At 35.6% G+C, this 13519-nt stretch overlaps 1 protein-coding gene and 1 pseudogene across 2 annotated transcripts in view; one reads left to right on the top strand and one right to left on the bottom strand.

The window, feature by feature from the left end:
* Positions 1–231: 231 nt before the first annotated feature.
* LOC127958406 (ADP-ribosylation factor-like protein 15) overlaps positions 232–13519 on the top strand; it is a 103567-nt gene continuing 90279 nt past the window's right edge. Inside the window, exon 1 of one of the 2 annotated variants that reach the window (XM_052557272.1) lies at positions 232–320. In XM_052557272.1, coding sequence (XP_052413232.1) covers positions 282–320 — 39 coding nt within the window. In that variant the 5' untranslated portion in view covers positions 232–281. Of the gene's footprint in view, positions 321–3322; positions 3635–13519 lie in introns of those variants that run through there. The other variant, XM_052557271.1, reaches the window with a different exon arrangement.
* Positions 1108–1831, bottom strand: LOC127958409 (heat shock protein beta-3-like; annotated as a pseudogene).

Raw genomic sequence — 13519 nt, 5'->3', positions numbered from 1 at the left:
TCGCACAACGTTGTTGTAAAACTTTTTACCACTTTACCATCTTAATCCATCAGTCAAATTTGTCAAATTCACTCCCAATCAGATATTATGGATAGAAAAAAATGTTTTGATTTTGTTACCGATTATTATTTTTATTTTTATGATACTAACTGGTTATTACCTTCATTATTTCTTGCCAATATATATTTTTTATGAAACCAAATACATTTCTCAGTAAACATTCGGCATTACGTCACTTCCTGTTTAAGTTACTCGCGCGGGTCACATCTTGGCTGAATGTGATGAGGACCGTTGCAATTCTCCAAGAAGGCGATGTTGTGGCAAGTTACATAATTGATCAAATATTATCAGTCCTTCCTAAATCTTTGATTTTGTCTAAAGTACAAAATGTGGTGTAATGAAATGTTCAGGCAACGCCTGCAGCTGTATTTGATTCAAGCGCGATTCGTTTCGTGTCATTGAACATTTATTTTAATTAGCACAGAGGTTCTTATCTTTTGAAAAAACCTTTTAGCAGTTTTATTTCGTAACGTAAAATAATGCTCCTCCTTAAAACCAAAAGAAACTAAAAAACAGCACCATGAACTCACGGAATTGTTCATAGCCAAATAGATTCTTCTTGTCGATTCAGACGGATTCATTTAAAGCGGTTTGTGAATTGCCTCAACCGATTCATTTAAACATTCGATTCAAAAGAAGAAATAGTTCACGATTCTAACCACTATGTAGGCGAATCTCTTTCATATAAGTGTTTTTAAAGACATTTTGTCATATTTATATTTGTGCGATTAAAGTGCAGTATGATAAAATACACATTAAAACGTATTGTTTTAATAGCAGGCATGTTTACTTTTTGTACTAAACAAGTTTGTCAAATAATTCTTAAATGCACAGTTGCTCTTCATATCGTCATAGCATTGGCATGCTGGTAAACGTGCTTGCAGAATGACATAATGATGTAATTATAAAGTTTAATCACATTCCTGTAAGGGAACAATTATATACTTGATGCCAACTTTTCAATAACTTTAGGTTTATATATATATATATATATATATATATATATATATATATATATATATATATATATATATATATATGAACAGATAAAAGTTTTTTTACTTATTAGAAAATGTAATGTTTTGCCACTAAGTATTATGCGGTCAATCAAGCTGATTGTTAAACATCTGGTGACACACAAAACAAAGCAAAATTGTCATACAGCAGCAAAGAATGTGATTGCTTTACCGCCTAACTGATCACAACAACAGTATTTAACTAACATGAGGAATAATGTTAAGTCATTGTGTTTTCCTAATCACATGCTGGCCACCATCGGTCCTTGGTCTCCACCACTAGTATCCCATCGTGACACAGCATGGCTTTGAGGTTCCCCGTCTGGAGCTGACGGTCAGGCAACTTATACTGTCTGGTAAAACTCCTAGACACAAACCCATGCTCGTCCATCCTCACCCCATGTCGACCTCTAATAAGCAGCCACCCTTCAAAGACCTGTATGAGGATGTCTTCTGGTTTAAACTGAGTCACGTCCAGCAGGACTTGAAATAATGGCTCTCCTGAATCCTCGTCCTCACTGTCTAGTTCACTCCCCTCCGTTTCCATTTTAACCAGCAGACATTCAGGTCCTGGCAGGGCAAACAGTCGATGATCTTCCTAGCATTCAATGAGATTCCTGGTTTTGAAGTGCTCCTGATAGCGCACTGGGCTTGCAATCCAGAGGGAAATAGTGATCCCCTCTCCTGCCATGACACTGGGTGCAGAGGTTCCCTTGGATTTTTGTGTAGTGAACGTGAATTAATGCAATGCCAGTAGGACCAACCAAAGCTATTAAAAGACAGTCCTTTGCTTAGGTTTCTGGGCAAGGGATGGGGCAGACCATTTTTAGAGTAGGCAAAGAGAACTGATATCTTCATATTACTGTTTAGGAAGCTTGCACTTAACAAGCACGACACATCGTTTTTCATGCTTTTATTTATTTATTTGAGACATTTTTATAAAGGACACAAAAAATGGATTAAAAGTGACAGTAATGCATTGTAATGTTACTAAATGTTTCATAGCTTTGACAAAAATATTAAGTAACACAATGTTTTTTTTAGCATAATAATAATAATAATAATAATATACTTTTTTTTTTTAAAGACTGGAGTTATGGCTGCAGAAAATTCAACGTTGATGTCACAGGAATACATGGTATTTTAAAATATATTAAAATAGTAGCCGTGGACTTTTTTCTATTATTTTTTAAGGAGAAAATGACATTTAAAGGTTAAAGATATCAGCATATGATTTTGGCATGTTGACAAAGGGAATACCATAGTTTTTCTTCTGTGAACCGTGATCGTTTACAAACAGATATGATTGATATATCAATGCTGCCACCTTGTGGATGTTTATTATGACTACATATAGACGTTGAACATTTGTTTTGCCTTAGTTAGGTAATAGAGAGCCACTGAAAATTTGGGACTGGCTGAACACACGAGTTACATAGTGGTGGATTACAGTTTGTTTATGGATTTGTATTTGTTTGCTTGTTTGGGAGGGTACAGTACATTACTGTTCAAATGTTTGAGGTTGTTTATTAAATTAGTATTTTTGTGCCTTATCCAAAGCTCCTTCATAAACCATTCTAATATTTTGTTTTGATGATTTTAGTTTTTTTTTGTGGAAACCATGATACTTTTTTCAGGCTTTTTTGAATCCAAAATTCATGTGAACAGCATTTATTTGAAATATAATTTATTTTTATGATTTTTTTTCATTGGGTTTCTTGATTAATTTTATATTAATATAAATTCCTTTATGGTCTAATAATTCTGGTATAGAGGTCAAATAGATACCATAATTACATTTTTATGTGAATGAAAAGACAAATATGTGTTCACGTAATGGTGAATACTTGAGACCTTAATAAACTGCTGCATTATTTAGACACACCAGCAGGATGCTGTTATAATGTCATCAGCTTTCAACTTTTCTAACACTTTTTCTAAGTTTTTATCTCACAGAGGACTTATCGTCCTTATGATCATCAGCACTTCCTTTTGTTAATAAAGGCAAGAGAGAACTGTTAACCCGTTTAACTTTATTATATGCTATAGCTCATCAAAACAAATAATGTGATTACTTCAGTCAAGCTTAAGTACATTTCTGACAGTCTGATAATTTTTTTTTTAAATTATTGTTCTATATCATTTATCTTGTGTAGGTGTGTAAAAGTAACTAATCCAATTAGCAGTTTTATTTTGCAGTACGAGTCACTGAGCTGATAATCTCTTGAGACTGCGCTCTACTAATGCCCTTTAGTTGTTTTCGCTCTCTCTCTCTCTCTCCTCGAGTATTTACCCACCTCAAGCTCTTGTTTATTTATGAATGGGGAATGAGCAGAACTGTTTCCTCTTTTCGCCCTCCTTTTATTAGAGGAAGAACCACTGATTCTCTGTCTTCGTCTAGTGTCTTTCTGTGTTCCCTCTTCAAAGCCGTCCTCCTCCTGTCCTCATCCAGTTACGCTGGCTCGGCTTGTTTGTTGTCTGGGGTAACGCTGTTGCTGGGGACGATGTCAGAACACATTCAGCTCTCAATAGCCTTGTGTAGGATTGGCTTTTACACGGTAAGCCGAGCAAACGTCTCCATATTTTGCCCTTAAATTGAATGCATGCACCTGTTGATGCCTTTTCTTTGATTTTAGTTATTTAGATGTTTTTCCAAACTTATTTTGGTGGAATTATGTTGTGTAAAAATGCAACAGGCTACCTGAAGCTACAGGTGTCTTTAGTCAATAATATACGCAATACGAACACTAGTAGTTTTCACATGTAGATCTACATGTATGGTTACATTAGCTGGAGTCATATGCGACAGCTTTCATGAGCTGGTTGCAGTTCAAAAATGATTAAACTGTGGTGAATGTAAGTGTGTGTTCAACCCCAGGGAGTAGTTTGGCAGGTGTTTTTGGCAGTTAACCCTTAGGTTAACTTTTGCGCTTTTATATTTTTAAGTAGCAGAGGAACCTTATAGGGTGAAAAACCCCAAATTCTAATCCTTTTGTAAAATGTTCTTTGTTATGACTTGAGGTCTTTCAGCATTTATCTAGTCTTCCAGCTGAAGTTACTGAGATGTGCTGTATTGTTCTGTTTCGTTTAAATCGTAGAAAAAAAAGTAACTTCTGTTTGATTATGATTTTTAAGCTTCATGTAATTAACATGAAAGGATGTGGGCACAGGAATATTTATGTGATACCTGGCAGCAGCGATGGAACATGATAATTTGCTTTGGTAAAGTTGGTCACACTATCACATGAATTATGTATATTATATATAATATTAAATCATATCACTCTTAATGCCCTACTGTTCAAAAGTTTTGAATCAGTTATTTTTCATTTTTCACAAACTTTAATAAAACAATAGGCCGATGCATTTAGAAGCATGGATGTGTCTGTCACTTTAAAGCTATGGTTCACTCAAAAATGAAAATTCTGGCACAACTGACTCAGGTTGTTCTAAACCAGGCCCGGTTCTTCACAGCTGTAGAAGGGTGGGCTGGCAGATCCTGGGTGAGCATTTTTTAGTCGACATATCATCACATAGTCTAGAAGATATTTATACTGTACATATTGCTATATTAACTAAAATAAATATATTAAATCTACACAGAAAAAAAGCTTTCATGGGCAGCCTATAGAATATCATGCACCTTCACTGTAAAATATACTTTTTTTATTGAAGAGTAAATTCAATCAATTCTTTGTTCTCTTTCTCTGGATTATTCTCTTTTCAACTATTTTTTTATTTTATTTAATCCAAACCAGGCAGTAATCATGTCTAGAACACCGGAGGAGGGACCAATTGTTCTGAGGAAATAAAGACCAGACCGCTATGATTATAGTATTTATTTAAAGAAACTAACTAAATAAAATATTTAAATGGATTACAAAAAAAAAAAAGTACAGTAGCCCAGCCTAATAAAAAACGTGTCTGTATGTTTTGTACCACTAGGGCAGTGTTTGATCTCTGGAGCACATAAACCCTTCCCACGTGAGGCACACCGCTTCCGGCTCAACCGTAAAAGAACAAAAACACAATATTATTTTGTAAAGTAATCAATCTGAACTGCAAATAATATTTTTATTTTAAAATATGCACCCATTAAATTTTAGTTGTATTGTTGAAAATGCAAAACGGAAAAAAAGCTATTGTCGTCATAATCAATTATAAATAACATGAATTATGTAAATAGCAGAAATACTTTCCATTCAAAACCATGGAATTTGACAAAAAAAAGTTGAATAGTTTGCATCAATGGATATTGTTGGTCGTTTACAATGTCGGGCAACGCTCTAGTCGACTGTTGCAACGAACGCAACTTTCACCGCACAAACTCTTTACTTTATTTTCATTCTACATTCAGCATTTACAGAACTCCAGGGGTAATGTTTCAACTGAACAGTATATCCTTCATGCATTTTAGATGGTTATATTATGCTGTTTGACTCCTAACCCAAGGGTTGTGGGTTCGAGTCTCGGGCTGGATATACCACAACTTAGGTGCCCTTGAGCAAGGCATCGAACCCCCAACTGCTCCCCGGGTGCCGCATCATAAATGGCCGCCCACTGCTCTGGGTGTGTGTTCACGGTGTGTGTGTGTTCTCTGCTGTGTGTGTGCACTTTGGATGGGTTAAATGCGGAGAACGAATTCTGAGTAGGTCACCATACTTGGCTGTATGTCACGTCACTTTTTTCTCGTTATTATATGAGCGAGCTTTTAAAACATTAAAACTCCTGGGGTAATCAGGCTATGATATTCGTGAAGCCTATTAAACTCCCCGTGATAGCGTGCAAATATTTCCGCCCGTTTTCGCTTTTTGTCAGCCTCTGCTTTTCTGCAACAGACTTCGTTTACACAACATCATTTTCAGCCAAACACTGGAAACCTTTTATGCGTTTTGACTGTTCAAGACATATTTTTGAAAACTGGTTTCACCGTTACTATGTCACCTTTTGACCTATTGTGAGTTCGCAGGTATTCTATTCTACCCTTCTCAAATGCCTGGATTTGAAATCGGAAGAATTGTGACGTCACGAGTTCCCCTCAACATGCCATTGTTCTGCATCACCATCATATGTAACCAAGGAGAGGCGTGTTCTAGACTCATGTAAAAGAACATATTTTGAAGAATAATGGTAACCAAACTGTTGCTTCATAGTGTGGAAGAAATACTATGGAATCAATGGGGAGTCGTTTGGTTATCCACATTCTTAAAAATATCTTCTGTGGTGTTCAGCAGAAGATAAGATATTCTTACAGGTTTATTTTAGATCTTAAGTTTTCAGTCAGCACAAAAAGAATTTGAAAGCATCAGTGCGTAGCCAGTGTGGATGTAGTGTGTGTGTGTGTGTGTGTGTGTGTGTGCGCGCTTGCGAGGGTGAAGGTTTTATTGTGTCTCATTAGTGTTCTGTAGGACCTTTATTGAGACTGCAATGGAGGGGAAAATCACATGCCTTCTATTTTAGTCCTGGTCTTAAATTGTGGCACGTGGCAATCGGTTATCAGGCCCCTCACTCTAAACACCCTACCCTCTTTCATTCCCAGTTTTGCATGTAGATATGTGCGTTTCCATGTTTATTTGCTCTGTTCTGATGTCAGTCTGACATGTATTTATTTACACAAAACGTTTAGTTATAGAACTCTACTGCTTATTTTATTTTAGTGTTCATGAGATGGTAAACCTTTGTTCACTTTTATTAGGAGCACAGTTTTCCTGTACAGAATACAAATGAGATGTGTGTTAACTGCCCGTTTGTTCCATTTCAGGTGGCCTTTGTGCTGATAGTTTGACTGACAGTAACAATGTTTGCATTCATTAGGTTTGCTGAGAAGGCTCTAAGAATGCTTGGCTCAGATTGTTCAAAAACAAAAAGCAATAATTAGACAGTATATTTTCTGTTGGTTATGCCAGCATGTTTGTTGATATTGGTATTGACATCCGTGCCTAACAACACTAAAAGGTTAGTACAGCTGGTATTATCAGGTTTTCAATATCGACTGAAAGGGGCAGTTCGCCCAAAAATGTCTTCATGATTTGCTTAATCCAAACTTGTATGATTTTTCTTCTTAAGAAAAACTTATTAAGAAATGTTGGTAGGCAAACAGATTTGGTTGCCATAGATTTCAATCATGTGATTAAAAAAATCACAAGACATTTTCTCAAAATATTTTCACTAAATTATATTAAATTATATATTTTCTTTAGTTTTTGGGGTGAACTATCATCTTTGGATGATATTCTTGTAGAATCTGCAAGCAATAAAAGAGTCTTGCAATTTTAATGTTAATATTTACAGATTTGTTTAAGCTTGAATCCAAACTTAATCACAGTATAAACTAATTAAAATACTATAGGCCTAAAATCTAATGCCATTCCCAGTGATGAACCTCAGATTCTTCCTGAATGGGAACCACTTGGTGGTGCCATTTCATTGACTAGGACCCAAAACAGATTATTTGCAGTCCTGATCATCCTGCAACTTTTATTTTTTTTTATTATGAAGTAAAAGGTCTGAATTTATAGACTAACTGAATATAATTATTCATATTTTGGCCAATTTTCCACTCATCTTAAAGTAAATGTTGGCAACTTTTACGAGTGTTCTACTACATCGCTGGCACACATGGATTAAAAGCCACAAAACAAGCAGGTTTATAATTTTATTTTTCAGAATAACATTCCAGTCTTTCATTGTTCACTGGTCTGTTTTATCATGTGGACTTTTATTGTGAAGTTTTTTTTTATATACTGTTGCTTTGTCTTGTTTCCTGTGTAAATTGCATGCCTTTGTTCTTTCTCATATCAGCCATTGTGCGTTCTTGTGTCTTTTCCTCCTTTGATATTATAAAACGGATGCTAGAATGAGATGTGAAGAGGAAGCAATCTAAGCAAGACAGGTTTATAAGATTCACTGAAGCACCACTTTAATATCAGTTACTGATGACAGTTTGCATAGCTGCATTTAGATCACTAAATTGTCAGTTTCCAGGTCAAAGGCTGGCTGAACTGCAAGATGATAAGGAAGTGTTTACCATTCTTGGTCCTGGAGCACCTCTAACACTGCACAGTGTGTATGTGTCCTTTATTTGACACAGTTAGTTCATTCCATGTTCACTCCAGATTGGGGGTGCTCCAGGACTGTGTTTGGAAAACATGGAGTTTGAACAATGAGAAGCACCACGTGTTTCGGTCAGACAGCTTGCCTTGGTGAATACTAACGTTTTAGTAGTGTCAGTTAGAAATGACTAAAAATGTGTTACTTTTATTCAGCAAGGAGCTGTTAAACTAAATGAAAGCGACAAATTTGTGTAAAGAATTGCACTCCTGCAATGTTTATTTCTTTGTGAGAGACGAATTAATCAAAGAGGTGTAGAGCCGAACAAGATATTTCTGGATGATTAAAGGTACAGTTCACCCAAAAAAAATTGTGTCAATTTACTCACCGTCATGTTTTTGCAAACCTAAAGGGCTTTTTTCTTCTGTTAAATGTAAAATATAATTTGAATTTTTTTTGCAACCAACCAATTTAAACCCATTGACTTACATTGTGTGAGTGAATAATCCTTTAATGTTGCACAGAAAGAAGTCACACACATGATGAGTGAAGATGTATTTAACAGAAAATATTTCTTTTGTATGTCAGAGCAAAGATTAGGTTAAATTGGATATTAATGAGGTCTGGGAATATTCTTTCCAGTCCACTTTTGTTGAAGCAGTTCAAATCGGAAAGACTGAATGTCAAACGCTTTGTTGAATGTGTTGAATGGTGGATGAGTCCGGATTGGAAAATTGTAGTACTGACCCATTTAGACCTTCCCACTTAGCACTTTGTATTATTTCATACATCAATGAAGTTTCCCATGTTGAAATGCAGGCAATACAATGCAGATGTGCCACACTGAGGGGGAGAATCTTTTTCAAAAGCTTGAAACTGATGATTGCAACACAATTGTTTTGTACCAGAGACTAAAATTGTTTTTCAGTATGTCTTTTCAGTGAGTCCAGTTGTTTCTTCAATCCGCCAGATCCATTTCACTTAAGAGTAATTCAGTTTTTATTGAAGATTAATATTATCTTAAAGGGAAGAGTTTCTCTGGAAATTATGTTTTTTTTCTGAAAATTGAGGAAAGTATTATGGGAAGAGATAAGTTAATAGTATTTATCTAATAAAATAAACACCTAATATTATTGTTGGATATTATTGTGCCTAATGGCTAATGTGATTTGCATTATTTCCTAATCCCTTTCCATGGGCTTTTCTCATCTTTTCCTGTCTTCTTTTACCCAGCAATGTCACTAAAAGACTAAAAACCATTAAGGGGGGGGGGGGGGGATGCTATTTCATGCATACTGAGTTTTTTACACTGTTAAAGAGTTGGATTCTCATGCTAAACATGGACAAAGTTTCATAAATTAAGTTGTACGTTTGAAGGAGTATTTCTGTTCCAAAAATACTCCTTCCGGTTTGTCACAAGTTTCGGAAAGTTTTTTTCGAGTATGGCTCTGTGTGACGTTAGATGGAGCGGAATTTCCTTATATGGGTCCTATGGGCACTTCTGCCGGAAGAGCGCGCGCTCCCATATAGCAGAGCAGAGAGAGGCTGTGCACAGACAATCACTGATCAGAGCGAGAGCGTCGCGAAATAAGTGACAAAAGAAGTCACAAAAGAAGTGTGTTTTTGGTTGCCAGGGCAAGACAACCCTGCGCAGATTACCAAAAGAGAAACAGCATTAAGGGACCAGTGGATGGAGTTTATTTTAACAGAGCATCAACGGAGTTGTGCAAGTGTTTGTGTTTGTTCCCTGCATTTCGAAGATGCTTGTTTTATAAACAAGGCCCAGTTTGACGCCGGATTTGCACATCGTTTATTTCTTAAGGATAATGCAGTCCCAACTAAAAAGGGTCACAATCGTGTGTTGGAACCACAGGCGGTGAGTAAAACTGCTTCAAATATCTCTTTGTTGTTAACTTAGCTATCGGCGCGTAAGCACATCAAGTAAACAACATGCGATGTTGTCATCAAACTGCACTTTCCACAAAAAAAAAAGACGACAAAGTGGAACTTAGTCATTTTCCAAAACCGCTAAGCAAATATATACAGTTTCAATATGTACCACATAGAGACGTTGTTGCTGATGCTGCTCTTGTTCAAGTTCAGCCTCTGGATCTGATTCTGGATCATAAATATACGCTGAATCTGACTGTTAGCCATGGTTTGTTTTGGTTGTTTTTTTTTCTCACGGTATTGTCACAGCTTCCAAACCAACGCAAAAGCCTACTGGCGCTCGTGATTCTTTAGCTCCGCCCACACGTCACGCCTCCAGCCGGTCGTGTTTTTCTGGGAAAAATTGGTACAGACTATCTTTCTCTTATGAATATAATAAAACTAAAGACTTTTTGGAGTTATGAAGGATGCAGTACTACTCTATAGGTACTCAAGATTAACAGGATATTGAGTGAAAACGAGTATTTCACCCCCCCTTTAAAAGACCAAATTGAAAATACAATACAATACAATACAGTACTTATATTTATATTTAACATTAGATTTAATTTTTTATTTTTTTGTTAAGTTGCCAATGCAACATTAAATTATTTTAAAGGGGACATCGAATGCCCAATTTCCCACAAGTTGGTACGATTCTTTAGGGTCTTCAGGAAAAATCTGTAACATACTTTGGTTAACATTTCTCGATGGCAGTGTAAAACAACACCGATTTTACATAGTCAAAACCAGCTCTGACCCATTTTGGTGTATGTCCCTTTAAATGTTAATGAGCTACTGCTATTTTCCCGCGATTTCTAAAGATTCATTTTATATATGTATATATATATATATATATATATATATATATATATATATATATATATATATATATATATATATATATATTTTATAGGTGAAGCTGGATAATGAACAATTTGTACTAATCTATCCTTTAGCAAAACCTGCTTTGTATTGACCCTCATTTACAAAGCAGTCTGTTGTAAAATGATTTGCGAAAACATAAATGCATTTATGTACATCGGGTTAGGATTAGGCTATCATTTTTAGGGTGGCATACTGGCATACTGCCAACACACATTTAAGTTGAAATACCATGTAATATTGAATTTTGCATTCATTATCCATTTAAGTGCTTTGAAACATGCAGCATTATTTTATGTGTTAACATAATTTTAACTGAAACAGGAAGACAGGGCAAGACATATCAAGCAGCCCTGCCCTCTTTTTTAAATAGTGTTTGTTTATATCACAGCTAGGGTTAGAGCCTCATTGGGTTTGGTAAAGTCACATTTAACAGGTTAACTTATGACTCCCACAATCAAATCCATATTGCTATGAAATATAGCATTCTATATTTTTTCTAAATCCTATAATATAAATATAACATTCTATATTCTGGTCTGTGCCGATTCATGCATGTGATACGCTTCGTGTTATCATGTGTCTGGAAAGGAGCAGACTGTATGATTCTAGATAGGATTTGATTGGACAGAAATATTGTTAACATTTGTTTTATTTCAGCTTTAGTTCAATGAAGGATGCAGTTTTTAATCATTTTAATTTTAACAATACCAACATTAATCAGCATCTGAATAGCATCTGTTAATTGTATTTTAAACACAAACCACATTTACATTTAGTTATTTATCAGACATTTTGCCTAAGCAACTTTAATATGAGGTACTTCAAATGTCTAAATGGCTTCAGTTCATCTACACCGCTAATTGCCTCAAACAGGGTAGTAAAACTCTTTCTGTTTTATTCCCTCATCCCTCCAGCATGAGTATAAACTAATTTATGTTTGAACCCCTCAAAGTTTTATAATCGGTTGTATACGTTATAAGTTGTGTGTGTTAATGGTGACCACTAAGTGGCAGAATGACTCTGCTCCTACATTGCCAAATGTTCCTTTTCAGGTCAGGTCGGTTCAAAAAGTTATTAAATCAGACTTAATCCTTCCTGAGACATTCATGACTTTCATACATATTCAGATTTGAAATCTCCTGTTTGTGCCATGCCTTGAAAACAGCTGTTCCTGTTCTTCATTCCATCTGGAGTGTCTGAATGTGTCTTAATGCTGAGGGAAAGCCATGAGTTCCAGCTTGAGATGGGTGGGCTTGGCAGTGGGGTCCCTGAATCTGGTTTGAGTTTACTATTACATAAGTGTTGAGATTGTTGTTTTTGAAATGAGGGGTCCAAAAAAAATCAAGAAAAATAAAAGAACAAATAAAGGGGTTCCAGAAACAAATGTGGTGTGCAAGCAACACAGGGCTTTTATCATTTTTGGTCTCTCTCCGCGGAGGCTGTGGAATTCTCTGTAGACTTAGTGTGGATCAGCATAAATACAGGACCCTGTTATTGAGGCCCATGTTCTGATCAGCAATGATATTAACTTATTATTATTATTTTTTTGAGCTCTCTGTAATATAAACACACGAGATGTGCCGTGTGTTGTGTGCTGTACAATTTATGATTACCCAACAAGTTTATTTAATTATTTAAAAGTATTTTTTTAATATACAGTACATTACCTAAAATTATTTGATAGAGACAAGCTTGAGTAACAGTTGATTTGACTTGATAAAGGGCCAAATTATTGTAAGTGGAGTTCAAAGACCTAAAATAATAGGGGAAGTTGTGGCCTAGTGGTTTGAGAGTTTGACTTCTAACCCTAAGGTTGTGGGTTTGAGTCTCGACCGGCAATACCATGGCTGCCTACTGCTCTGTGTGTTTTCACTACTGTGTGTGTGCACTTTAGATGGGTTAAATGTAGAGCACAAATTCCGAGTATGGGTCAGTATACTTGGCTGTATGTCACGACACTTTCAATACATCAAAAATAGAGCATAACTGTAAACTTTTTTTAATCAAATGAACTTGAAGGAAACTGTTAAGCTGACCCCCTCCTCTCCCTGAGGTACTGTCACTTATGAAGAGATGACAGAGTTTGATTGGTTTGTCAGTTGCTGAAGTTCCTTACTGGCGCCTGTCTCTTTTGTTTCTCAGAAAATAATTTAAAGTTGAGCCCTCAACACTTTAGTTATGATGTTTATGGTTCCCTTGAATCTTTCATATAGTCTGCCGATACATGATATTATTGTGCTAATTTATTTAATTAAATATTTACATATTTAGTTTCATTGCCGGACAATGAACCAACTCCAACGTAAGGCTAAAAACATCATAATTTTTTCATATTACAGAATTTGTATGATAACATGATAACAATTTAATAGAAACATTGTAATTTAATAAATATAATGTTTACATTTCCTCAGTTATTCAAACAGCAGCTACAGAAAACGAGCAAAGAACATTTTCATTATCAAAAAACATTACTGACTTCAGTCTAGCTCGAGTTTATTCGACAATCAGTGAAGCTTATAACTTTGTATGATGTATAAATCTCTTGTACTTACATTGCATGTTAGGGTTGTGGC

Source organism: Carassius gibelio, chromosome B5 (genome assembly GCF_023724105.1).
Source record: "Carassius gibelio isolate Cgi1373 ecotype wild population from Czech Republic chromosome B5, carGib1.2-hapl.c, whole genome shotgun sequence".
Classification (NCBI taxonomy): Eukaryota; Metazoa; Chordata; class Actinopteri; order Cypriniformes; family Cyprinidae; genus Carassius; species Carassius gibelio.
This window is presented reverse-complemented; position numbering and strand designations above follow the sequence as displayed.